Source organism: Pempheris klunzingeri, chromosome 16 (assembly GCF_042242105.1).
Source record: "Pempheris klunzingeri isolate RE-2024b chromosome 16, fPemKlu1.hap1, whole genome shotgun sequence".
Classification (NCBI taxonomy): domain Eukaryota; kingdom Metazoa; phylum Chordata; class Actinopteri; order Acropomatiformes; family Pempheridae; genus Pempheris; species Pempheris klunzingeri.
The window spans coordinates 10,416,696-10,441,675 of NC_092027.1; the positions used below are offsets into that span (position 1 = coordinate 10,416,696).

General features: G+C 38.7%; 1 protein-coding gene across 1 annotated transcript in view; it reads left to right on the forward strand.

Moving 5' to 3' along the window:
• csmd3b (CUB and Sushi multiple domains 3b) overlaps window positions 1–24,980 on the forward strand; it is a 322,370-nt gene that overhangs the window by 227,099 nt on the left and 70,291 nt on the right. The window contains exons 12-21 of the mRNA XM_070847130.1: window positions 239–351; window positions 10,119–10,301; window positions 10,619–10,945; window positions 12,842–13,036; window positions 15,068–15,206; window positions 15,988–16,175; window positions 16,562–16,750; window positions 20,937–21,053; window positions 21,509–21,724; window positions 24,074–24,262. Coding sequence (XP_070703231.1) covers window positions 239–351; window positions 10,119–10,301; window positions 10,619–10,945; window positions 12,842–13,036; window positions 15,068–15,206; window positions 15,988–16,175; window positions 16,562–16,750; window positions 20,937–21,053; window positions 21,509–21,724; window positions 24,074–24,262 — 1,856 coding nt within the window. The remainder of the gene's footprint in view (window positions 1–238; window positions 352–10,118; window positions 10,302–10,618; window positions 10,946–12,841; window positions 13,037–15,067; window positions 15,207–15,987; window positions 16,176–16,561; window positions 16,751–20,936; window positions 21,054–21,508; window positions 21,725–24,073; window positions 24,263–24,980) is intronic.

A 24,980-nucleotide genomic window follows, 5' to 3' on the forward strand; every position in this document is an offset into this window, starting at 1 on the left:
GAACATACTCTGAGCAATTTGCTCTCCTAAGGGAGCATTCTGCAAAACCAAACCAAAGCAAAGCAAAGCAAAGCAAAGCAAACCAAATGAACTCCAGCACACTATGCTCTAGCAATTTCTCCACACTCACAGCAGCAGAGAACTTTATTATGGCCATGATTGCAGTGATGAAAATGGTGCTTTTTATAATGGTAATCATAATGACAATGATTTAATAGTAATGTATTTTCTGCCCCAGGCTATCAGGAAGTTTTGTTCCTGACCTGATAGTCAGTATGACCCACCAGATGTGGCTTCACCTACAGTCGGACGAGAGTGTCGGATCTATAGGATTTAAGATCAACTACAAGGGTAAGAAATGATTTCTGTTTAACTTACATTACAAAGTCAATTCACAGACTTTTGCCTCCTGTCTGATTTTGCTACTGTTATGGCACGATTTAGTATGTCACAGACAAACATTTAAACGGCTTTCTCACAAGGATATAACAAGAACACCAAGGAACATGTTTGTTGGTCCTTGCGTGTGATGTTGTTCCACCCACGGTGAGTCAGGTCACCTAGTGATGAAGTCTTAAAAGTGACTGACTCACAAGAATCTTGGGAAATGAAGGGAAATAAGAATGTCATTATCCTGTAACTATTACATGTGGTCGGTGTCCAGCAAACCGACATCATTTACCAAGAGCTACTGAGAAGCTTGAGCAAATGGATAGAGTGACAGAAAGCAGACAAGCTTTTTGGATGGAAATGATTTGTACTGTAAATCTCGGGTTATGGTATGGATGTGAGGGAAGCCAACAGTGATGAAATCAAAATTAGTGATCAGCCTCAGTGTATGGCTACCCTTAGATACTGTCTTAAGGCTCTTACAATCAGATTTGTCTAAGGGTGACTCTACTTCATTTTGGGATGCACATGAGATCACATCTCTATGTGAAAGATTTTGCCTTCATGGTCTATTTTCACCACGGTGTCGAGGGGTAAAGGAGCTTTGTGTTACAATTTGAAGAAAGACCTAACTTTCGGAGTGTGGAGTCTTTAGGTCTGTCTCTTGAAATTAATCTCTTCACGTGGAAAAGACAAATTATCTTGATCAGACGAAAAATATTGTATTTTATAAACTATTAGCTGTATTTCAAGGCATGTTCATCAACTTTTACGATGTATTTCTTGGTTCATATGTTTTGAAATAAATGCTAGTCTAGCAACACCTGACCTTTACCTTATTATCAATTATAAACTGTTTTTATCTGTTCTGTTGATGCAGCTCCTGCTGTACTAAAAATATTAACCTTTCCAAAGTTCTCTATTTGATAGATGTACTGTGAATTTGATTACAGCCCATGAAATACAGAGAGGTGAGCTTTGCTGCATAAATGAACTTTGCGTGCCTCATTTGGGTCATCGTCTGTGGATTTATTGTCATAATGAGGTCACAGTGCTAAGTTTGGAAATGCAGCAGGTTACGAAAGTGGAGGAACAATTACACATTTTTTTCTATATATATATTTTCCCTTTATACTCCTTGAGTGCCAGTGTGAAGTTCACATGATGTAAATTATAAATTCTACAGCATTTTATGTACAAAGTTATTCAAATAGAAAGATACTACAAGCGCATCTCCCTCAAAGGAACTGAGCTACAATTTGCTCGAACTCGATGCGATAGTAATATATAATTAGATCTAGATGAGAACTGCATGTTCCAAAATTTCAGGGTGTCAAACTAACTTGAAATTATAAAGGGCATCTATTAAAGGGCTCCACAATAGCTGCACATATCCTCATTCATTTCTCCTGAGTAATTTCCACTTAGAGATCGATAGAAAATTAATGGAAAGAACCCTCATTTAAATGCATCCATGCTTATAATAATACTCCTTTGTGCAAGCATGATGGTCTGACATTCTTTGTAGGGATTTAGCTGTCTATATTCACTTCAGTGGGTATATTCCATATACTTTCAACAATGGTGAATACATTTATACTGTATTTATCTTGCAAGAATATTGAAATGCCAGAAAACAGTGTGTGGGTGTTCACTGGATTAGCCAAATGACATTTTCAGCCAATGCCTATTTGCTTGACACAGACGCATTGGTGGTAAAATCTACATCGACTGAAACAAGACATGCCATAATTTAGTAACAGTTTTGCCTGTGCACAGACTACTGACAAGTATTTTTTCCAGCTGTATACACAGTCCAAAACCCATTTGTAATTGTTTTGTGTTTATGTTAGAGAAGACCACATGTAATACATGGCAGAAACATGGCCAACGAGTCATTATTTAGCACACACAATGTTCCTAAAGTAAATACATTTCCAAATTTTAATACATGAACATCAGTGCCAAAAAACAGTAGAAAACATTTACCTGGATGCATGTACTGTATATCCTTACATCTGACTTTCTCACTCAAACCTAAATGGCCTGAAAAGTTCTACCAATACTCAGTGCAAGATGAATGTGTTTGTGTCCAAGTGCTGGCTCCATCACCCACAAGATTTACTATAAAGGTGGGTGCTTGTGGTATTTGTGGGTGGCTGTGTGAGATGCATGTGTGTTTTTGAGAAAGAAAAAGGAAGAGAGAGAGAAACAATGTGTGTGTCTGTGTATTCCTAAAGCCACATCCCATAGACCTTGGCTATGAAATATAAACATTATCAGTAACTCTAGCCTTGCTGCAAAGTCACCGATGCACTACACAATGTATGTGTGTGGGTGTGTGTGTGTGTGTGTGTGTGTGTATGTGTGTTAGACAGGTCCTCCATCAGTGAGCCAACGAAGCTCTACCAACAAGTCACTCACCTCTTTCACTCCTCACATTCTCCCTCTGCCTCTCTTCCCCTCACTCTCTTTCACTCTCCCTCAGACTCTCTATTGGTCTCATTTTTCCTCATTAGCCAGCTTTCTATCCCCCATTCTGTCTTTCCCCATCTTTCTAAAACCACAACATTTTCTGTGTGAGTTGCTCTCTAATGCACTGTTGTTTGGTTTCTCTGCTTCTCCTGCTCTCTCTCTCTCAAGCCATTTCCTGTGTCAGACACCCATCTTCTCTTCTGTTTTCTTTCAGCTGACCAGTCCTGTTTCTCTCTTTTGTCCCTCATCTGCTTCTCTCTTTCTTTTTCTGCTCCTCTACGTCTGGTGGTCTGACTCTCTCTCTCTCTCTCTCTCTCTCTTGCTCTCCCTCTCTTTTTCTTGTCACCATTCATCTATTATTAAAGTCAAGGTCACCAACCTGGCACCACTCTTCACTCCCCATTGCAAAGCATACAAATCACAGACAAACACATACATAGCAGCCCATACTGCCTGTACAGCAATCTACCCTGAATCATGGCATGTCACAGGCATAGATTTAAGGGAGCACTGCAACATTATTGACATCATTTACATTAAAGTGTCAGTGAATTTCTGCCTACTCTATGAATAAATGAATTTATTTAAAATCTTGTATGTCTGTCTGCACAGTCTATAAAAAAGTGTCATTGAGGTTTTAGAACATAATGTGTGTGTGTGTGTGTGTGTGTGTGTGTGTGTGTGTGTGTGTGTGTGTGGTTTTGTTTGTGTGATTGTGGAGTTATGAAAATACCTACAGTAGAAGTACTTTCAAAGCATAATATTTGCATTAAATTTGCTTTATTCCTTGAGTTCAGTAACAATAAAACTGCGTCTCAGTGATTTATTTTCATTTTCTATGAAATGAAAAAGATATTGAGGGTGTTAAAGCATGGATGCATGTCGCCATTTTTCCATATGTATTTACAGAATGATACCTGCCTCAAAATTGTTTTTGTTGGTTTGGTAGTAAAAAACACTCTTAAAACAACTCTAAAGGAATCATTTATGTATTAATTCTTATTTACGTACTATAGTTTTGAACAGCATACTCAATATGTGACTATGTACTGTATTATTTCATAAAATAATAAAAACATTTCAAAAGCCCCCAAGCAGGCAGAAGAAATGTAAGAATTTTCTTCTTTGAATGGATGCAAAAGTATCTGTGCAGCTCTCAGATAAACCTTTCTGAATAAAGTTCATCTCATAAAATAATAATGTATTGTTAACCAGACTCATTCTGAGTCACAAAGAGCGGGGATTCACAGAACTCACCTGTTTACTTCCTCTTCTCCTATTTTTCTATGTAATCAGTGATTTGGTCTCAAAGTCTGTTCAGTTTGTTTGTAAGATCTCTAAGGGGCTCCAGCAATATGCCATCATCAGCTCATCTTACTTTGGAGGTTGTAAGAGCCACCACAGAGTGAGATTTTCAAGCACCACCATTGCTTTTGATAATTCAAATGCAGCAGCTGCCAATTGGATTGATGCAGGATTCGACACTCCACACAGAGTAAACCTTCTGTTTCACTTAGGAGTAGCAGCTGATTCCTGCCAATTGAAACAGGCACAGGTGCTCATTTGTCCTCACCGACCTGCTGCTCACCAAAGCCCACTGTGGATGTGGCAAGTAAAGACACCTGTACATCAGCTTGATTTAAGTGTCAGGTGGATCGTGGTATGTGCTGTGTCTTTTGCGGTTACAGACATGAGCTTTTAATAACAACACTACATAATTGACACTATTCCTACATTATCTCCACTGTTGCCCATAAAGTTGGAATAAAATGTTTTTTACCTCTTCTCATAAAATGATTGTGACAATGTGATTTATTCTTGATAAATAAAGTGTATATCTTCTCAACTTTATTGATCAAACTCTTCCAAACATATCACAGTGAAACTTAAACCACAATTAACCTTTGCAAACTGTGTATTCAGGCTTTAACAAAATTGGGGGTATTGAACAATTATTCCAACTTTATGGGCAACAGTGTATATATAATTTAGAACAAGTACTTTGGAAAATATACTCCATTACTAATGTAATTTGTAGTGTATACATTAATTTGATATATAAATATTCCTGCAAGGCATACTGTATGTATGCTTACTTTCATTTGAGATTTTTTCCTCCAATACAGTTGCCATAAATGAAAAAACGTGGACCAATAAGTGCAGATACCTGTGTTTCATTTGTTTCCGGTGATGACTCATTCCCTCAAGGTCTGGCTTCTTTGAATGCATCATTCTAGCATTATCCCATCATCCTGTGTTATGTAAGGCTGTGGTGGGAGACTAAACGTCAAGTGCCTGCTTCATAGCCAGTTATAAATGAGGGCTAGATGGTACATGTGTTAATCGCATGACAAATGTTTTTTTATCTAGTTTGTTCCACATGATAGATGTTGCCAGGTTTATCTCATTGTGTAGCATGCTATTGGCTTGCCTGTGATTACTCTGCAGTTTTCATGGAGATGTAAAAATAAAATTCTCATCCCTACTAAATCATTGCTGCAGTTTTTTTTCCCTCTCTGCAGCAGGATCCCATCACAGAGCCATAATGTCAGCTCTTACTTTTGAGATTTTATTTTAGATTTTTCATCTGCTTTTTATGGTTTTTAATATGTGATGTATTTTATAAGAGGAAAAGATGTCAAGGTGGATTTTTACAGCATAGTTGACCCCTAGTTCGATGGGTCGGTAGTGTATTTGCTGAGATGGACAGAGGGACGGTAGTGTGTGTGTGTGTGTGTGTGTGTGTGTGTGTGTGTGTGTGTGTGTGTGTGTGTGTGTGTGTGTGTGTGTGTGTGTGTGTGTGTGTGTGTGTGTGTGTGTGCTTTTGGATGTAACTGTATATAATCAGATCAGATTTGATCAAAGGTTGAAATCTTGTTTCATATTACTTATGTTCAACAAAATGTATAAAGCAGACTACATGACTGGTCTAAATTGAGAGATTAAGGGAGAAAGAGAGAAAAGCAAGTTAGAAAAGGAAAGGAGGAGAGGAGGAGGAGGAGAAGGAAAAACAGGAAAAAGGAAAAAAGAGAAGCAGAAGGAAAAACAGATTTTTATTTGGATACATATCATTTACTTAAGGACAACACATTTACAAGCATGGTTAAGTTTCATAACAGCCTCTCATATTTTCATGTATGAAATTTCATCCTGTAATAATAATGCAGACTGCCCGCTCCGACCAGCATTATTGTAAATATTCCTGGCACCCGTTAGATTTGTGCTGGGTGCAACATGTTCTCAATCCTGTTTTTAGCACTGTTGTCCAGGCACAGAGTAAGACCCTCTTAATCACACAGCGCAAAACAACATTTCATTCAGAGCAGCTGAAACACCATGAAATATGAATTCATGAAATATTCATTCACAACATATCCAGAAATGTGGTTCAATTTAACAGTCAATACCTTAGTATTGGGGTAGTGAGCCAAAGCCAGCTGCGTTTTTGGGTGTGTGTGGGGGTGTGTGTGTGTGTGTGTGTGTGTGTGTGTGTGTTTGCTTCAGAGGTAACCTGTGAAGCGCATAGCATTTCATTTTTCTAGTCATTAATTATTAACTGATGTAATATTCAGTTCCCTTGTAGTCACCAGTGTTACTGATATTAAAATACAATAGCTGTAGTTCATTCAGTTAAAATGCATTGTAAAGAATGGATTGTTTCTCTCATTAGGACTCGATAATATATTCCATACATTTCAAATCATCTATGGCATTTGATAGCAGGGCAAGCACAGTGACTGTTTGAAGAATTGTCCTGATTCAAAATGTGACTGATATCATTTCAAACTTCAATAGCAACCTCCCAAGCAATGGGATCCCCTAAATAACAAAATGGAATAAATAGACAGGAATTGACTAAGCAGTGGTGTACTTAACTTAGAACATGCGAGAAGCCGTATTGGCCTTCATTGGTCATGAAGTCATTTGAAAGGCTCATTAAGGAACAGCTCCAGATGGCCTAGAGCTCATTAGGCTCTTTTTTTTTTTTTTTTACCACAAGTAGAAGAGACGTTTGGAAAATGCTGCTTTAACCTTTGTTAAGTACAGTCTTGGCAGGTTTTTATTAGTTTTACTCCCTTTTTTTAGTAGTACACAATGTGCTAAAGTAGTGGGCAATTCACCTATGTAACATTTCTCTAGTTATGTATTCAGATTTTCTAACATATGGCTCTTAGATGGAGTGACGAAGCGACACTAGTATGTTAGTGGAATAAAAATTACAAAAAAATAACCTCTGAGATGTGGCTGTCCTCCTCTCTCTCACCTGGACTTTTTGTACATTGATTTCAGGAATCTTTGTGAGGACAGGCACATCTTGAAATTCGCTGATGATGTTGGAATTACAAGCCTTTTACAGGGTCATGAAACATAGTCTGGGCCTGTAGATGTATGTCTGCCCCCGTGATGTGTCCAGATCAAAGAAAACAGCCCAATTATTATGTGTGATCCTGAAGTCCAATTTAGAGAGAGTTACAGGTATATGGGAGTAGCACCATCAACTATAAAAAGCATTTTGTATGCTTTATGTAAGAAGAGCTGACAGAGATTGTGTGTTTTAATGAGAACAGAAAATTGATGTCTTTCTTATACACGTCTCCTATCAAAGCAATTCTCAAAAGCTCCTCAGTGGCCTATTCTGGAACCTCAGAGAGGCAGAAAAAGTGTCAGTATTGTGAGTATAATAATGATCATTTCCATTTAACAGCCTGTCCTCACTGATGTCTTCAGTGTGAACAAGTCAATTTGAGCCACTGTCTTTAGGTCACAGATTCAGACAGCCCAAAGCTAATTAGACAGGCTGGATTTCTCATTTCTTCTTCACATTTTCCACCCCATTCCTCTTCTTCTTTGGCTATTATAGCTATTTTCCTATTCAATAATATTATGGCGATTATTATTTCATGTCATTTAGTGTGTTTAATGCATCTTGTTTTTGTTTTTGAGACATTGGTCAGGAATACACATAATGAAAGTAAAGCACAGAAACGCCCTCAACTTGCAGGAGACAGTTTACAGCATGTGACAAATATTAGACCTTACACATTAAACATAAGACTAATCTATACAACTATACATTCAGCATTCGATTAGTAAAAGCAAAATCAATTCCACAATGGTCACAAAAGAGAAACAGCCAATGAGCTTTTTTTTTTTCCTTTTTTCTCCAATCTCATTATCCCCCCAAAATCCATTACCTTACTTTCTCAGATCTTTAAAGGTAGTGCCTTTACACTTATTTCATGTGTGTGTGTGTGTGTGTGTGTTTGTGTGGAGTTTTCATGTTTGTGTGCACACGTGTATTCCCAGGGACAACATGGTGTGAGCATGATGTAGTATAATAGAACAGTATGGAATGCGGCTCAATGTGCAATCACAAACATTATATTGAAGTTGCACACAGACACACACACACACACACACACACTTTAAGGAGCCTAATCCCCTTTGTGAACCTATCAACCTTGTTGTTACAAACACAACAGGATTATTTTGTGTGTGTGTGTGTGTGTGTGTGTGTGTGTGTGTGTGTGTGTGTGTGTGTGTGTGTGTGTGTGTGTGTGTGAGAGAGAGAGAGAGCGAGAGAGGGGGAGAGAGATGCCTGTATCCCTGTACATGTAGGTAATGTCAAGGGAGAGACTGACTGTGAATGTGTTATTGTGTATGTGTGTATGGTGCATGCATGTACAGTAGGATCATGTGTGTGTGTCAGAGAGAGAGAGAGAGAGAAAAGTAGTAGTATAGGAATGTTCCGACAGTGTGCCTGTTTTCTCTCCGAAGCAATTTGTTCTCTATTCTTCTGCTAGGTGTGTGTGAGTGTATGTGTCTGCGGGTGCGTTCACACACAAGCGTGTGTGTTAGGCAGGTTGTGATTGGTTGAGTCTGTGGGTCTCATAAAGACGATGTCATGATGGAAATTAATGCAATACATCACAAACACGCACTCAGTCACGCACACAAGCACACAGACACACATATATACTAACAGTGAAACACACACACATACACAAAGCACGCACCTTTGCTTCCTGCCATGGGCCACTCCTGTAAATAATACGGAAAATAGGAGAGGAGAGCAGGGGAATAAAGGGGAGGAAGGCTGGGGGGAATAGACGGTGTATTTCCAGAAATACCATACATGAAATTTTAGAGAGAATTATGGTGACACAATGGCGCCTTTATATAGAATCAAAGACAGATCTGTCTAACCTTATAGTCAGACTAAATGTGAAAAAAAATGTGTCATACTTGTAAACTCAGGGGAAGGAAGCATACAGAAAGAGCTGGATACCAACTTGCTCCAGGCTACGTGAACGAAGAAGTAGAGGCATTCGGGAAATTTGCCTTATGCAGCAAACCAAGAGCCAACTGTCTTCAAGCAAGACTCTGTTTAGTTGGCAGGATATTTCTGTTCAAATGGATGATGAGCTCTTGTGGCATGACACAGTGGTTCACAGCAGGGAAAGATGACCACTGGGTATTTGGGGCTTCATGGTGACAGCAAATATTGTTACAGCAAGGCTCCAGAGACTGGATACCCTAGCTACCAAGTAAAAAAACCCATCAGATTCAAGGAGTCTATAATATGTTATCATTCTCAAATGCCAGCCAAAACTAGTATAATGATTACAATCCTCATAGTCGAACAGTGTTGCTGTCAACATAAATCACTGTGATGCCTGTGTTTGATTGGTTGTGATTAAGTAGCTTAATTGTTTTTATTTCACGCAATTTACATGGCTCTGGCTTCCCCCTGTACTTTACAAGTTATTTCTGTCATCTATGAACCTTGCAAGCCAGCTTATTAGTTTAGGTGAAGATCCATGTCCACATTTTTGACAAAAGATCCCACAAAATGACCATAACCAGCACTGCGTTAGTTCTTCTCTCAATACTTTCTGACTTCCCCAGCCATTTTGTGACCCTCAGTATACATTCCTTTTTAAAAACAATTAAAACAAATTCAGCTTCGCCTCATAGTTTTTGGCATTTGTTACTCAAACATGATTAAGTAGTACATTTGTTGGGTACTATTTTCTGCTGTGGATTTGATGCTCTAGTGACCATAGCATCACAACATTATGTATGTGGGACCGACTTATAATAAACAGTGCTCGTGTTCATATAGGAACACATCATCCAGCGTAACGATTGGGTTTATTGATGCTTGTTTTAATTGTTATTGGACACCAGTTGAGGTCTGTGGTACAGAGGAATAACACTGTTAATGTCTCCTTCTGAAATTGTGTTTATAGAAATAGACAAAGAGAGTTGTGGCGACCCAGGAACTCCCCTCTATGGGATAAGAGAAGGGGATAGCTTCTCAAATGGAGGAATCCTGAGGTTTGAGTGCCAGTTTGGTTTCGAGCTGATTGGAGAGAAAACCATCTCGTGCCAAGACAACAATCAGTGGTCAGCAAACATCCCCATATGCATATGTAAGTATTAAAATCATTTGTGGGTGATTTTCAGGGATTTGACGTGTGCTCTGCTGCAATGTTGATAACATTCAGTCTGACCTGTCACCATGGTGACAGTACAGAGTTTATTATGGCCTGGAGCAGATGATGACCGATGATGCTGTGGCGATGAATATTTAACAGAAAATTTCACACGCTGCATCTCTTTTCATCCCCGTCCTTTCCTCTCCTATTTTTCCATTTCTCCCCACTCTCTGTCTCTCCCTCTCTGTGTCTGTCCGTCTGCCTGTCTGGCGGCCTCTGTCTGCTTTCCTGCACTTCTCTTTCTCCCACAGTCCCTTGCATGTCCAACTTCACAGCTCCCTCAGGAACCGTCCTCTCCCCAGATTACCCAGAAGGCTACGGGAACAACATGAACTGTGTCTGGCTCATCCAATCAGATCCAGGCTCCAGAATCCACTTGGCATTTAATGATTTTGACCTCGAGGCACCTTATGATTCCCTAACGGTGAAAGATGGCGAAACAAATGATGCCCTTGTCATTGGGCGGTTCTCTGGAGCTGAGAGTCCTTCGCATCTGACATCCAATACCAACACACTGAGGCTGGAGTTTCAGGCTGATCACTCCATGTCAGGAAGAGGATTTAATATCACATACAGTAGTATGTCATTTTTCTACTACATTTTATTCCACTTTCCTATTTAAATACAGGCAAATGACCAGTTTTATTTGCTGTGCTGTAGAACAGGGTGAAATGTGGCAATTGTATAATGATAAAATACCAGATATGGCCAAAATCTAGGTTTAAAACAGAGGTTTGATACATGGTTATGGCAGGTAAGGAAGATCATTTAGGGTCATATTCATTTTCTCTTGCCACAGAATAATGTACGCGACCATACGGCTTGAGGCATTGTTCTGTTTTGAAGCTCTAAAACATCACTTCACATATTACTCAGTATGATTTTTATGCATGGTTTTTCAGCGATTGCATTAGATGTGAGATGTTATCATTTTGAAACAGTATTTCCATCTATTCTTGAAAACATTCCATAGCTTAAAATTCAACTACCACAATCAAAACAACTTTTTGAGCGACAGATTGGCAACTATGAAGTTTTTAAGACTCTCCTTCATTTTCGCCACAACAATCACTTAGAAAGAGCAAATATTAGATGCTTAGATGCTTCATTTCAGATAGTACCTCTAAATTCACTTAACATTCAATCACACTGGAGGCTTCAATAACAAGAACTGTTCTGGAAAAGACAGAAGAAACTTAATTGATCCAAGTGAGGCCACATCAGAAGCTAAGAATATCGGTGTAGGTTGCAGAACAAAGAGGAAAATAAGGCATGGAAAGTATTAAAGGAACATTTTGGCTCGTTTGTTGTTGTACCCATGAGTCAGATGAGAAGATTGATATAATTTTCATCTCTGTGCGTCCACCACAGAGAGAGGTCCAGGATGTGTTTAGCCTTGTTTAGCACAAAGGCTGGAAGTGAACAGAAACCATTCTAGTTCTGTCAAACGTGAAACAATACACCTTCTAAAAAGTCCTTTTTTAAACATCATACCTCGTGTCTTTAACCTGCTTCAAAATAGAAACCAAGGCATTTGTGTTTTAGGAGCAGTTAACATCTCAGAAGTTCTGTCTTCATTGCAAAGATGTCAGCTTTGCAAACTTTTGAAACTGATCAAAACCCAGGCTACTCTTAGATGTATTGATGACTAGCATGCTAGACAACAGGACACAACATGTACAGTAAGTAAGATAGTTTTGGATTTGTTGGAAGGCAAATTTGTTCATTTTTGATGGTGGTGAACTCTTTGCTCCTACCTGCAGTCTTTGAGCTAATTTAGTCTAAACACGTCTCTATACCAGACAAACAGGAATGGAAATTGATATTGATCTTTCCATCTGACTGTGGGTTTGATGGCAAACAGACAGATTTTTTTCACAATGTTGAAGTGGTCTGTCCACACATTACCTCACAGTGTATCTGTGATTTGAGCTCACACTGTTCTGTGTATATCTGATTTTTTTCATGCTTTGGGTCACTGCATTTGTCATTTTTGATCTCTCTATCACCTGATCACATCAGATTGCTTCAACTGGCAAAACATGGGAATTTTAAGGTTGAACTTCACAGCTTTCTAATCTGATGAGCCAGACCATATCCCCAAGCAGACATGCTCACATGAGTTTTATCAGAAGTCACATTGCTTAAATCCAACCCAAGCCCAGTGCATGACCATATGAGCAAAGATATAAAAGGACAGAGTGGGAATCTAGAATGGACATATCGCAGAAGAAATTTATAGACTTTTTTCCTGGCTGAACACTCAAAGATGTCATCTTTCAGCCGTAGATCTATATGATTGGTACTCAAAAATTTCATCAAAATGATGAGCGAAATGTAGCCTGTGAGTGCCCGTTAAATAAAGCTCCCATATTCCTTAATAGCATTTTTCGTACGTGCCTATTTCTCTGTGTGAGCGTATATTCTCCAATATCTTCCTCATCACATCTGTATCTTGTAACTTTTTACCCCAGCATTTGGCCATAATGAGTGCCCGGACCCTGGCATTCCCATCAACGCCCGCCGCTTTGGAGACAGTTTCCAGCTTGGCAGTTCCATCTCTGTGGTGTGCGAGGACGGTTTTATCAAAACCCAAGGAACTGAGACCATCTCCTGTCAGTTAGAAAGAGGAAAAGTCATGTGGAGTGGGCCCATCCCGAAATGTGAAGGTAAATATTGATTAGATTGTTGATTAAACAATGAACTCTGGCATCCAAAATATAATATTTCTTACAACATAAAGGCACAGGAGGTGGAAAACATCTGCTGTCAGCTCTTTAGAGGAAAAAAGATATGAAGATGGCCAGTTAACCTAGAAATTCAGGGTCAGAACTATTGATACACTGCTGCCACAGATTACCTTGAACCCAAATACATAGTTAATAACACATAATAATGTGGATAATGTTCGATATACTGTAATTATCATAATGTTAGAAAAGTTTCAAGAAACCATCACAACTTTCTTGAAAAGTCAAATGAATTCTGATTATTAGTCAGAACACCACTGCACTTTAACTCCAGTTATTTCATAAAAAATTCAAAAGTCCATACACAGCCATTTATCATCCATATACAGTCAGAGTTGTTATATTATCATTTTGAAATAAAATGATTTGTCACGGTGGTATTATCCCAAAGTCTGTAGCCTTGTGCAAAAATACAGAAAAATAAAAATGTAAATTTGACCTGTTGATCTTGTAAGTAACAAAAGAACAAAGACTGTGGAAGTGCTTTACCTTTAAATCCAACACCAAATGTATTACACTTAAGATTTTACTAACACAGCTAATGTTAATAGAACCATGGTACAAAGAACGGCTCTGTAAATTGTGCTCCAGGTATTTTAATGTCCCCGTATCCTTTGTTGCTAATGTGTGTCTGTGTCTACCTGGATGGAAAATCCACATACTTGTATTCAGCAAGTACAGACCAGAGAAAATTGACTTCAGAGACCAAGTTAAAATCCAAACAAGGTCAAATTTGAAAGAATACTTGAACAGAATGGCTCCTGGCTAAAGTAACCTTGTGCAAACAGTTATCATTTCAGTGAAAACTCTGATTTAAGATTATGAATATGATTGAGTAGTGTTATGTTGCTTTTAGTGTTAATGTATATTTTTTTGCCATCTTTAAATCATTTGGAATGCAATTTAATATTTTATCTTTCTTTTATACTGAAGGAGAATGTTATACAATTGTTATACATACAATTCATCTGAATTTCTGATTTAAATGGGACAGATTTAATGATGCATGAGTATGTCAGAGTCCGCCTCTGTTGTGACTGTTGCATTCAAAGTTACTTAAAGTTTGTTGAAGATTTTTCCTTTGAGTATTTTTAAAGCTTTGCTATCAATAGTTTGTATTAACAATGGATGAAGTGCCTACAAGTGGATGATGTTATTTGTGACAAATTCATGTGTAATTGTCACCCGACTGTTGCTGCAACTGTTTTGCGTCACTCTCTCCACTGTCATCAGTGTTATTTGCATCAGCAGGCATCTGTTTTCAGTGAAAATGCTCTTATGCCTGGCGACAAATGGCAGACAGACATACGCATTTTAGCAGTTAACAAACCAGATAGTTCCCTCGGGATCTGGTGGAGGCCAAAACAGAGCCAAAAGAAGAGTAATATTGGTACTTCGATGTATCTGGGGGCCAGAAACACAACTCCAAATTAATGCTTATGTTACTCTCTGTCTGCTTAATGTTTAAATAGGTAACATATTTCTCAGTGTTGTATTTACTAGTTGTTGCACTTCCCCCAAGTGGCCAAAAAGTGAATTTAATGTAGGTTTAAACTAAATAAGATAATAATAAAAAACTTTACGTCTTTGGATGGTGTGAGGTCTAAAATCACAGTTCTCTATTGTTGAATTGTGATATAATAGCATGCTTATTGAATTAAATGCCTAAAAAGGAATTCATGCAGAAATACTGACTGAATGAAAGATGTATTTATGTTGCCCACATGTCAGCTGCTAGTGGAGCTTATACATCCGTCTGAGCTGCATACTAAATCCTGCCAGATTTGACCAGTGTCCGGTCTTACTCAAAACACATCAACTTTGACTTGGCCTTCACCTGGACTCAGACTACATTTGGGTGGTTTGGATACAAGTCTTGTCCTCTTGTCTATTTGTGTCCTTTGTATCTCATCTCTCACATCCCTCATTCTGACCTGTCTCTTTTTCCAGCCCCATGTGGAGGCCACTATTCAGCCCCAAGTGGAGTGATTTTGTCTCCTGGGTGGCCTGGTTACTACAAAGACTCCCTCAGCTGTGAGTGGGTGATTGAATCAGAACCCGGACGCTCCATCAAAATCACATTTGACAGGTGGGTGGCATAATTCTTGGATTCTGGATACAGAGAATAAAGACCCTCAGACCTCCGAAGGGGCAGAACTGCACAGATTCGTCAGAATCATCATCCATTACTCCTGACAAGCAAAGATTTACTAGACATAAATTTTATAGTGATTCCCCAAGAATATAATAATAACCTCTTAAATTTCATGGGCTGTATAATTCATTTTGGGAGTTGTATATTGATCAGGAAGGCTGGGTAGTATTTTGGTTTATGTTATGTGTTCTCTGAGCTGTAAACTGCTGATAGAGGCAAGACTTTAGAGGGTCATGTAAAATCATTTTTCATTGGTTTGAATTTCTGTTTCAACTTTATTTCACTGTAAAGTGCATTTAACTATATTGGCTCAACAATCTGTAGAAGATGAACTGGACCTCTTTAAATCTGCAGCATGTTAACTCAATTAAAAAGGCGCACATACAGCACATGCAGAAAGTATTTTGGCTGTGATTATATTGGATCAATTGTCATTACTTTGAAGCTGTAGATTTAGCAGGTTTTAAGGACCAATTTGCTATCAAAAAGATTCAACGACAACATTATGTTCATGTTGCCTTGACAAGCTCTCACTTTAATGTTTGGGTGGGAATGCTGCCAACAGCATTATGTAAAAAAACAGAAGCTTGAACTTTTTCCCAGTTTTGTGTTGTCCTAATTGTTTTTAATTAAATGTGAAGGCTTTTATTCCAAAAAAGAGTTTCACTTTAAAAAATGATCAACATTGTGATGATCTGTTATTGTTGTCTCACAGGTTCCAAACAGAGCTGGGTTATGACTTTCTGGAGATCCACGATGGCCCAAACCTCCTGTCTCCTCTGATTGGCTCTTTTAATGGCACCCAGGTGCCCCAGTTCCTGTTCAGCAGCAGCAACTTTCTTTATCTACTGTTTACTACCGATAACAGTCGATCAAATGCTGGCTTCAAAATATTATATGAAAGTAAGTCAGAAGCAAATACAACAAATATGTGTAAATATGCATTTACAAGATACAAAGCTGACTTAAAATATTCTACCCCTTCTATAGATCAGAATAATGCACATGCTGTGTTTATAGATATAACATAACAGCACAAACATAACAGTAGGTGTTCATGATGTCAGGACAAAACATTACACTCTTAGCCCACCAGACACAGTTTCACAAGCTGGCTTGATGTGCGGTCATTACCTGTGAAAAACAAACAGCCATGGCTGCACAGCGTGGTGCTTTATATGGAGATTCAAACCATCTGTGACTTTTATATTATGCAGATCAGCAAAACTAAACATAAAAGCCTAGTCTTTATGCACACACATTTAAACATCTAATCCTTTTCTTTTCAGGCGTTACAGTGGACAGCTACTCATGCCTGGACCCTGGTATCCCTGTCAATGGTATTCGGTATGGACAGGATTTCTCCATTGGGTCCACAGTGTCCTTCGGTTGTGATTCTGGCTACAAACTCAGCCATGAAGAGCCACTAGTATGTGAAAAGAACCACTGGTGGAGCCACCCCTTACCTACATGTGACGGTAAATACCTAAAAAATAATCTCTTACATTAATAAATAATAAGTATACTTGATGTATTGTTAATTATGTGAATTACTTATTCTACATTATGTTTCAATATGATTCAATATGGTTGCTGGTGCCAAGATTCATAAACATGAGAAGGCATATTTAACTGAGCAATGAAATGTTCAAACTGACAGTGACAAATTAAAATAGCAGAACCCCCAGACTATTGCATATGGACCAAAAGAAGATTGTCTGCCTTTTAAGATAATCACCTGACATCCAAAATTATCGTCAGCTTAGTATCATACTCAACTCTGTACCATCTATCACAAATGATTATTGACTTTTGACGTTTTTGCATACATTATTATAAGATATTGCATTAAATGCATTACAACAGGTCGTCTAGATGTTGGTACAGACACAATGTGCACAGTATGCAGTGTGGGTGCAAGTACAGGAACTGACATGGCATGGCACAAAGTCAACTTGACTGCATTTCTGCTAAAGATAGTACTGATATTTTGTTGTACAGGATTTTGTTCACTTTGTTCTCAAAAATATCAATACTTCTTACCAAATAATACAGTAAGTAACTTTTTCAATTCTAATTGACCCAAAGCTTCTGTAGACACAAATAAATTCTCTAGTTGATCTATTAGAAAGGACACAAAGAAGATGAGGTGAGTAAAAAAGATGAGCAGTGGAGCCGCCATCCCTGTATGTGGAGCAGAATCGCATAAAGCATGTTCTGCGACCAAACCACTGGTTGAATATCACACGCACACACACACACATACACACACACTTGGGTGTATGTAGGGGCAATTTGCAGTGAAGGCTACTGGGGCTGATAGAGGATGATTTGAGGAGAAGATTACTGTGTCTGCACGTGTACTGTATGTCAGCACATACATGTGTGCTCGTGCTTGTGAGTGTGTGTGTGTGTGTGTGGTGCTTTTATCCATGTGCCTCCTGTCACCTTCTTTCCTGTGTGAATTGCAAGCGCAAGGAGGTTTGAGGTAAGGTTGACGAGAGCCTGTGTTGGCTGTCACCTCCTCTCTCTTCTCTCTCAAATCAAGAAGTGTTGGGGTTGGGGGGGGGGCACAGAAGTAGCTGAGGGGAGGAGGGATTATTTTTCCCTCCCCCACCACCACCACCCTCCTCTCTCTCTCTCTCTCATTCCAATCATGATGAAGCAAGAGAGGAGGGAGGAAGGAGAGATGCCGCACTGCTGCATCAGTTTTGTGGCGGCTTGCTCGGTTCGGCTTGTTGGTTCCATTGCTTGTTAACCACATTTGAATTGCACAGTTTCTGGACTGGCATTGGTTTCCTCCATGAAGGCAGTCTGAGCACATAAACATCAAGAACACTGCTTGGAATTTGCAGGCTGAATACCATTAAAGTGTTTACAGAGTATGCACCCATACAAATATAGGATCTATTTGCTGCGGTTGGTAGGAAATGGTCTAGCCTGATGATTGACAACTAGAACGCAATGAATTCAAGCAAGACAGGGCCAAGGACAGCAGACTCAGCCCTGGAGAATGAGCCTGTTCTTCATACTGTGTATAAGGAGAGATGAAATTAGGCAACATTTCTTTATTATCACTATCATCATTATTATTATCACATCTGCAAAATGGAAAATGTTAAAGATTTGTGGATTTGGAACAAATGTAGTTAGTAATGTACATATTAAAATGATGACCACAATAACTTTCTCAAAGCTAGGGGATTCTTTTTAAATTAATTAAAATGTGATTTTTAAACCTTTTGAAGTCCAAAGATTGATGTTTAAGTGGCATCACTTAACCCAGTTTCATTCAAATGAAAGTGAGAATGGCCAGGAGGACCTACTAACAGAAAGAGATGGAGAAGAAAATGGCGAGATGGAAAGAGATCTAAAAGAAAAATAGGCATAAAGAGAAAGTGAACAAGATTGAGGGACCGAAAGTGGCTACTGAGATACAGATATAATGCAGTGTTTCAGATTTCTCACATAGCTCAGCATTCAACATTAAGAGCTTCCTGGCAGAAAAGTATTAATAATTAATTGCGCTTTGTGTGCGTGTGCATGCAAGCGGGTGTGCTTGTGTGTGTCAGCCTGTGTGTATACAGTATGTGTGTGTCCAGGCCTTCTTTCATCTCTGTGTTTGTTTTGTTCGGAAATATTCTCACCCCTCACCCTTGCTTTGGTGGATGTTGATGTTGTAAAAACTGTGGTGGCTGACGATGAAGATGCTGAAGCTCTATTGTGGCTCGTGCATTTTTTCATTGTCTGACTTGCATGTTGTATGCGGTTCTCACGGTGGTTACCACTGCAGAGGAGATCAGCCTGCAGTGGAGCAGGTGGTTCTCAGCACTGAACCTGTTAAATGTCCTGCTCAAGGAAACCTCAGCAGAATTTTCGTGTTTGACCTTCTCCCAGGTGCTCTGCCACCATTGCACTTTTAGGTAATGTTATGGCATCTTATAGATCTATTGTAAGAGGAATGACAGGCCAGTCGGCCAACTGTAAGATGGACCAACTGGTGCGAGCAGAAATGAGGCACCTTGCAACACATGCATGCATTAGTATGCATAGAATGAGCAACAGACTTTTCCAAGTTTTTCCGACAACCTAGTCTCAACTCTGAGGATCTCTTTGCGAGAACAGGTCTCCTACTGCATAACAATGTGAACAGCTGAACTGAGCAGAAATTGCAGGGTCATCCTGAGGCCGTACTTTAAACTGTTTTACGTCGTCTCTAAGAAACATTGGCACTGCTTCACTGCCTTGAATATCACTGATTTGAAACATTTGCAATCAAACTTTATTGACGGAGAAAAGATTTTTTCTCAAAAAAAAAACATTTTACAATTCTTGCACACTATTGCTTCTTCCCAACGTCCTTAAATAAAGTTGTTTAAATTTTTATTCCATGTCTCAGTTTTCTGCCTCAAAACAATTTAGAGCTCGGAGTACATTTCAAAGCAAGAAAATGAAAAAAAAAATTCAATTCTCCCACACTTCTCAGTTAAACAAAGTATACTTATTGTCCAGATGGTCACTCATTATATAACAAACAACTTTGCATTTCAGCCAGTATCTCCAATTACTTTGTTTTTCTGTACTTATTCTCACATTCCTTGACTCGTAACATATCTACTGCATATATTTTGGATTGACTTTGAGTTGGCTGTTCTATGCTGAGCCTATAATTCCTGTTAATGCAGAAAAACAATGTAGTCAGACCTTTTCACTAGCAAACATTGAACCCCAGACAAAATAAAACTCCATGTGTATTTACAAAGAGAGATATGATTGATCAAGTTTGATCACACTCTATAATTTATAATTATGAGGACACAGTTATGGTAAATCAGTACAATATAAAAGATACTAAATTAGCTGCATAGTGAAGCTTGAGTTTATGGATTTGTTAGCACCTACAGTGTACCTACATGTGGAAGTGCTTTTACCAGTCCATAGAAAGCTCCTCTGAACCTTCTGTCTTCTGTCTGGTGAACATGTCACACTTTCAACATGCAGGGGACTCTGGATGTTTTGACCTACAATAGATGTGGTGAAGAGCCATCTTGTATCTACAGTAAACTCTTGCAAAGTGAAATAACTAAAACAGAGTTTGCATTTAAGATAAGTGATTAAACTGATAAATGTTTTTAAACAGAACAGTGAACATAGGGTTAGTTCATCTTGCAGGATTATTAAGCACTGTCAACATATATGAAGAATGACTAGAATCAGCGATACAGTTAATCATTGTCAGGGGTTGGTTAGTTTCAGGGACATTAAAGTATATCTACAGCAAATAATCCATTATTTATAATTCCAGTGTGTGCTGGATTTTACATTATTTATGTAATTATTTTATGTCTGTGGGTGGAAAGTCAGAAAAGCACAAATTTTGCAGCTGTCAGTGCATGGAGACTTTTCTACCTACAAGTTTTACTGGATCTTTTTCTCTCTCTCTCTGTATCTGTCTCTGCTACCCCTCCTTCACTCATGTGTGTGGGTATGCGTGTGTGTATCTACTATAGAAGTGGTATTAAAGGTCCACAGGGAAACATTATCTGCTTTAGCTATCAACAATCTGATGCTAACCTTCTCTCTGCCTCTCTCTCCCCTGTCTCTGTACATCTCTGTCTCCCTCTGCCTCTCTCTCCCACACTCTGTCTCCCTCAATCTATCCAGCTCTATGTGGCGGGGATGTTAGAGGTCCCTGGGGAACCATCCTTAGTCCCGGCTATCCAGACAGCTACCCTTCATCTCTCAACTGTACCTGGACTGTTGAAGTCAGCCACGGGAAAGGCAAGAGACACACACAGATTTACACGCCTTAATAGAGAGAGACAGAGTGGGAGACAGTGGCAAGTAGCACACACAGTAGCTGCAGCTACTGCTAGACTACAACCACAAACTTGCATTTACATTGGATTCTTTGTGTTTTTTATGGTTCATAGCATATTCAGAAGCAGACATTTACATTCATAATTATATTTGTGGCTGAAGTCAGTGCATGTATGGAGAAGTTGGTTAAAAACTCAGAATATATTAACATCTTTTGTGTATTTTCAAACCTGTCATGATTTTATCACTGTAGAATGTGTTTCTGCTGTAACCACTCTCTTAAATTATTGATACTAATTATAATTGTGGGTGATGAGCCGAGAGTGAAACAAACTTCCAAAGATTCTCTCTTTGTTATGAATCTGTCTACTCATTGTGTGTGTGTGTGTGTGTGTGTGTGTGTGTGTGTGTAACAGGAGTCCAGTTTCAGTTCAGTTCTTTTCATCTGGAGGATCAACATGACTACCTCTTGGTTACCGAGAACGGGAGTTTCCTGCAACCATTGGCCCGCCTGACCGGCAACGAGTTGCCTAGCAACATCAATGCTGGTCTCTATGGCAACTTCAAAGCCCAGCTCCGATTCATCTCTGACTTTTCCATTTCATATGAGGGCTTCAACATAACATTCTCTGGTAATTTACTTGACTATAGTGATATTGTACATTTATACTCCAACAAGGTCTGGATTCAATTTACGCTGACTTCAGTGAATTCAAGAAGTCAATTTTTCTCTTACTTCTCATACTGGAACAAGTCAGAGTAATGCTGTAGGCTGTAAAAGGTTTGTGAAACCAGGCTGAGTGTAAAACAGTGAAGTAATAACACCTAGAAATTCATGGAGGGAGGATCTGAGACACCACAAAAAAAACAGTAGCTTTTCTTTAAAAAGAAGAGAGGAGAGACAAATTTCTACCAGAAAAACGACAAAATGTATAGTGGTAAATTATCAGTCTGAGCTTTACTTTAGGTAGTAAAGTTACTAAAGAAGTCTCATTAAGTTAATTTATATAGCACTTTATCACAAGGTGAACACATATAAAATACAGACACCATAGAGGTAGAGGACCAACAGGTGGGTTGAAAGACGTGAGTCTTAAGCTGCTTCTTAAAGACATCGACAGCAGCCAAGGTCTCAGTGTCTGACAGGCCACAATCAGTAAAGCAACTTAGTCTAAACATGAGGAGAAGTACAACAGACAAGGCCTGATCATAGAATCTCAGTGACCCTCTGCTTATATAAGGCCGAAGTATAATGCAGTTGGGGTGCCTGACCTTGCAGAACTTCAAAGTTCAACTTCAAAGGAGCCTGAAATGTATCATCCAACAGATGATAACAGAAAGACTTAAATGAAAGATTAAATGTACTGAGTTTATTTCCATCCAATTCTTGACTGAGATCAGGCAGAGGTGAAAAAATAGAATGTTTTTCCCACATTTGGTGATTAAATGAGATATATAATTTGATCTGCATCATTGTGGTACAGTATGTCTTTAAAAAGTAACTGGACCCAGTCTTAGTATCCTAAGAGACTTTCAACCCGTAGAGGTCAGTACAGCTATGTTTAGCTAAATCCTTAGCGTTAGTCAGTTTTTAGCTGAGAATTTTTAGTTCTCACTCTCCCTCTAAACAGAGATCTTTCACCACTGGCCTTGAGGACTATATTGTAAAGACCTTGTGATTACCTAAAGAAAAAAAGCTAAATAGAGGAGAGTGGTTATACAACATTAAACTGAATGTAATCCATTTAACAACACAGGACAAAGACAAAAGCCTCAATGGTGAAGTCCCAATCCATAGTCGTATTACATCACCACCAACCTGTATCCAAAATAAAGGAAAGGGTCCAAAGGAAAGTCCAAACCTAAATCTACCCTTCATAAATCAAGGACTTTTGCCTAACTGCCCTTCTAAAACTCTCTTATTGAGAGCACTTGAGTCTGGGTCTACACTGTGGGATGTTTTACCGTGTCCCAGATGGCATAAGCTGATACTCAGAATGTAACACATGGGAGGTGTCACCAGAGATGTGACTTGCCAATCTCAACGTGCTCAACAGGCTGTGTCATCCTGCAGCACACTCTGAAATACACATCGCATCATCAGTCTTAGCCCACTGAAAATAAATCTCCTGCCGCACCATGTTAAACACGACATCAGCAAGTGCATTTCAGGACACAGTGGAGTCAAGTCCGACTCACAACTATTCCTCACAATTGTGCCTTGTGGCACTCAATAGGAATAACGGAAGGTGAGTCAGGAAGGGAAGCTTAGATATTGAATGGAAGTTATCAAAATAGTTGAATCGAGAGATAGGCTCTTGAGAAGGGGGTGATATGTAGCAGATTTAAAATAATCAGGTGCTTGACTAGATAAAAGAGAGGAATTGATAATGGAAGAGCAAATGAGGACGTTGAATGAAATTTATCTATTTTGTCTAAAGAGTGAATTGGAAGATCGTTCAGTGAACAGGACGATGATTTCATTTTAGTAAAAATATTGGTTAGATACTGTTATTGACCTAAATGTTAGTGGGGTGCAAGTTGTTTTAGCAAAGAGTTTGAGAAGGAGGGACACTTGCTTTCCTAACAGTTTGAACTTTAAATTGAAGAAAAATTATAAAACTTCTTCACATCAAAGGTAAAATTTAGTAGTTATGTTGTTGGCTTTATTGTAGGTAATAGGGTGCCTTTTCCTGAGTGGGTATTGATTTGCTGATTTAACACCATTAGTTGAGGAGACTTAAATTTACAGTTTTGAGTCAAAAAACACTTTTGAAAAATACACATTTTTAAATTGACTATGTCCATCACTAGTTTTAGAAGTCATAATTCTGCTGTATGTGCCAAATAGATCAGCCTAGATCATTTTAATTTAGGAGTTTTAGCCAGGAGGATAGAAAGAGTTCTGACCCATTGTAATATATTTTTAGATTTTTATTCATGTACATGTCATATATTCATGTTAAATTTATTTTCTACAGAATATACTTTGGAGCCATGTGAGGACCCTGGGATGCCTCGGTTCGGCAGGAGAAATGGTTACAGTTTTGGCGTTGGAGATACTTTGTCTTTTTCCTGCAACATGGGATACCGCTTAGAGGGGGCGCCCGAGTTAATCTGTCTGGGAGGAGGGCGGAGAATGTGGAGCGCTCCTCTGCCAAGATGTGTTGGTATGTGGTATTAGTACTGCTTTGATTTTAATGTTATCATATAACCCCATGACCTCATGTCCCATTTTAGTGATAAAACAATACATTTGTCGAGTTTTGTTCCTGTTTAGCTGCCAGAAAAAGTTTCTGAATGCATAGAGACATTTGATATTTAGAATTGTAAAGTCAGATTTTTAATCACTTGCTAGTGGTCCACATTTCACCGTACGTGAAGTGCACCTGCTCGCTACTCATCAGAAAAAAGTGAGTTTGCCTTCCATTGCTCCGTTGTTGTTATTGAAGCTAAATTTCAGTCACTGCAGGAACAATAAATGTCAGTGATATTTCCTCTAGATGAGTCACCAGCGAGCACAGAGTTTTGGCCTGTTCATAATAGTGTATCACACTTTTATAGTTGTGAGTGTCGTTGGGGTGCTTTCAAAATTTGTTGAACAAACTGAAGTGGACAGTTCTACACAGAATACAATATTAAAGGTAATAACACCTGGGCAGCACATATAAATATACTTTATATGAGATATAAACTATATGAATAAAGACTTTTAGGACAAGACATTACCAAAGCACGGCTTGTTTGTTTTGACCTGGAGTTATTTTCCATTTTCCATCCCATTCATCCCACTTGAATGATAAATTTACATTTACTTGTAAAAGATGATAAAATGCTCAGATGAGACAGGCCATAGTAGAGCTTTTGTTGTGGTCCAGTGTAAGATCG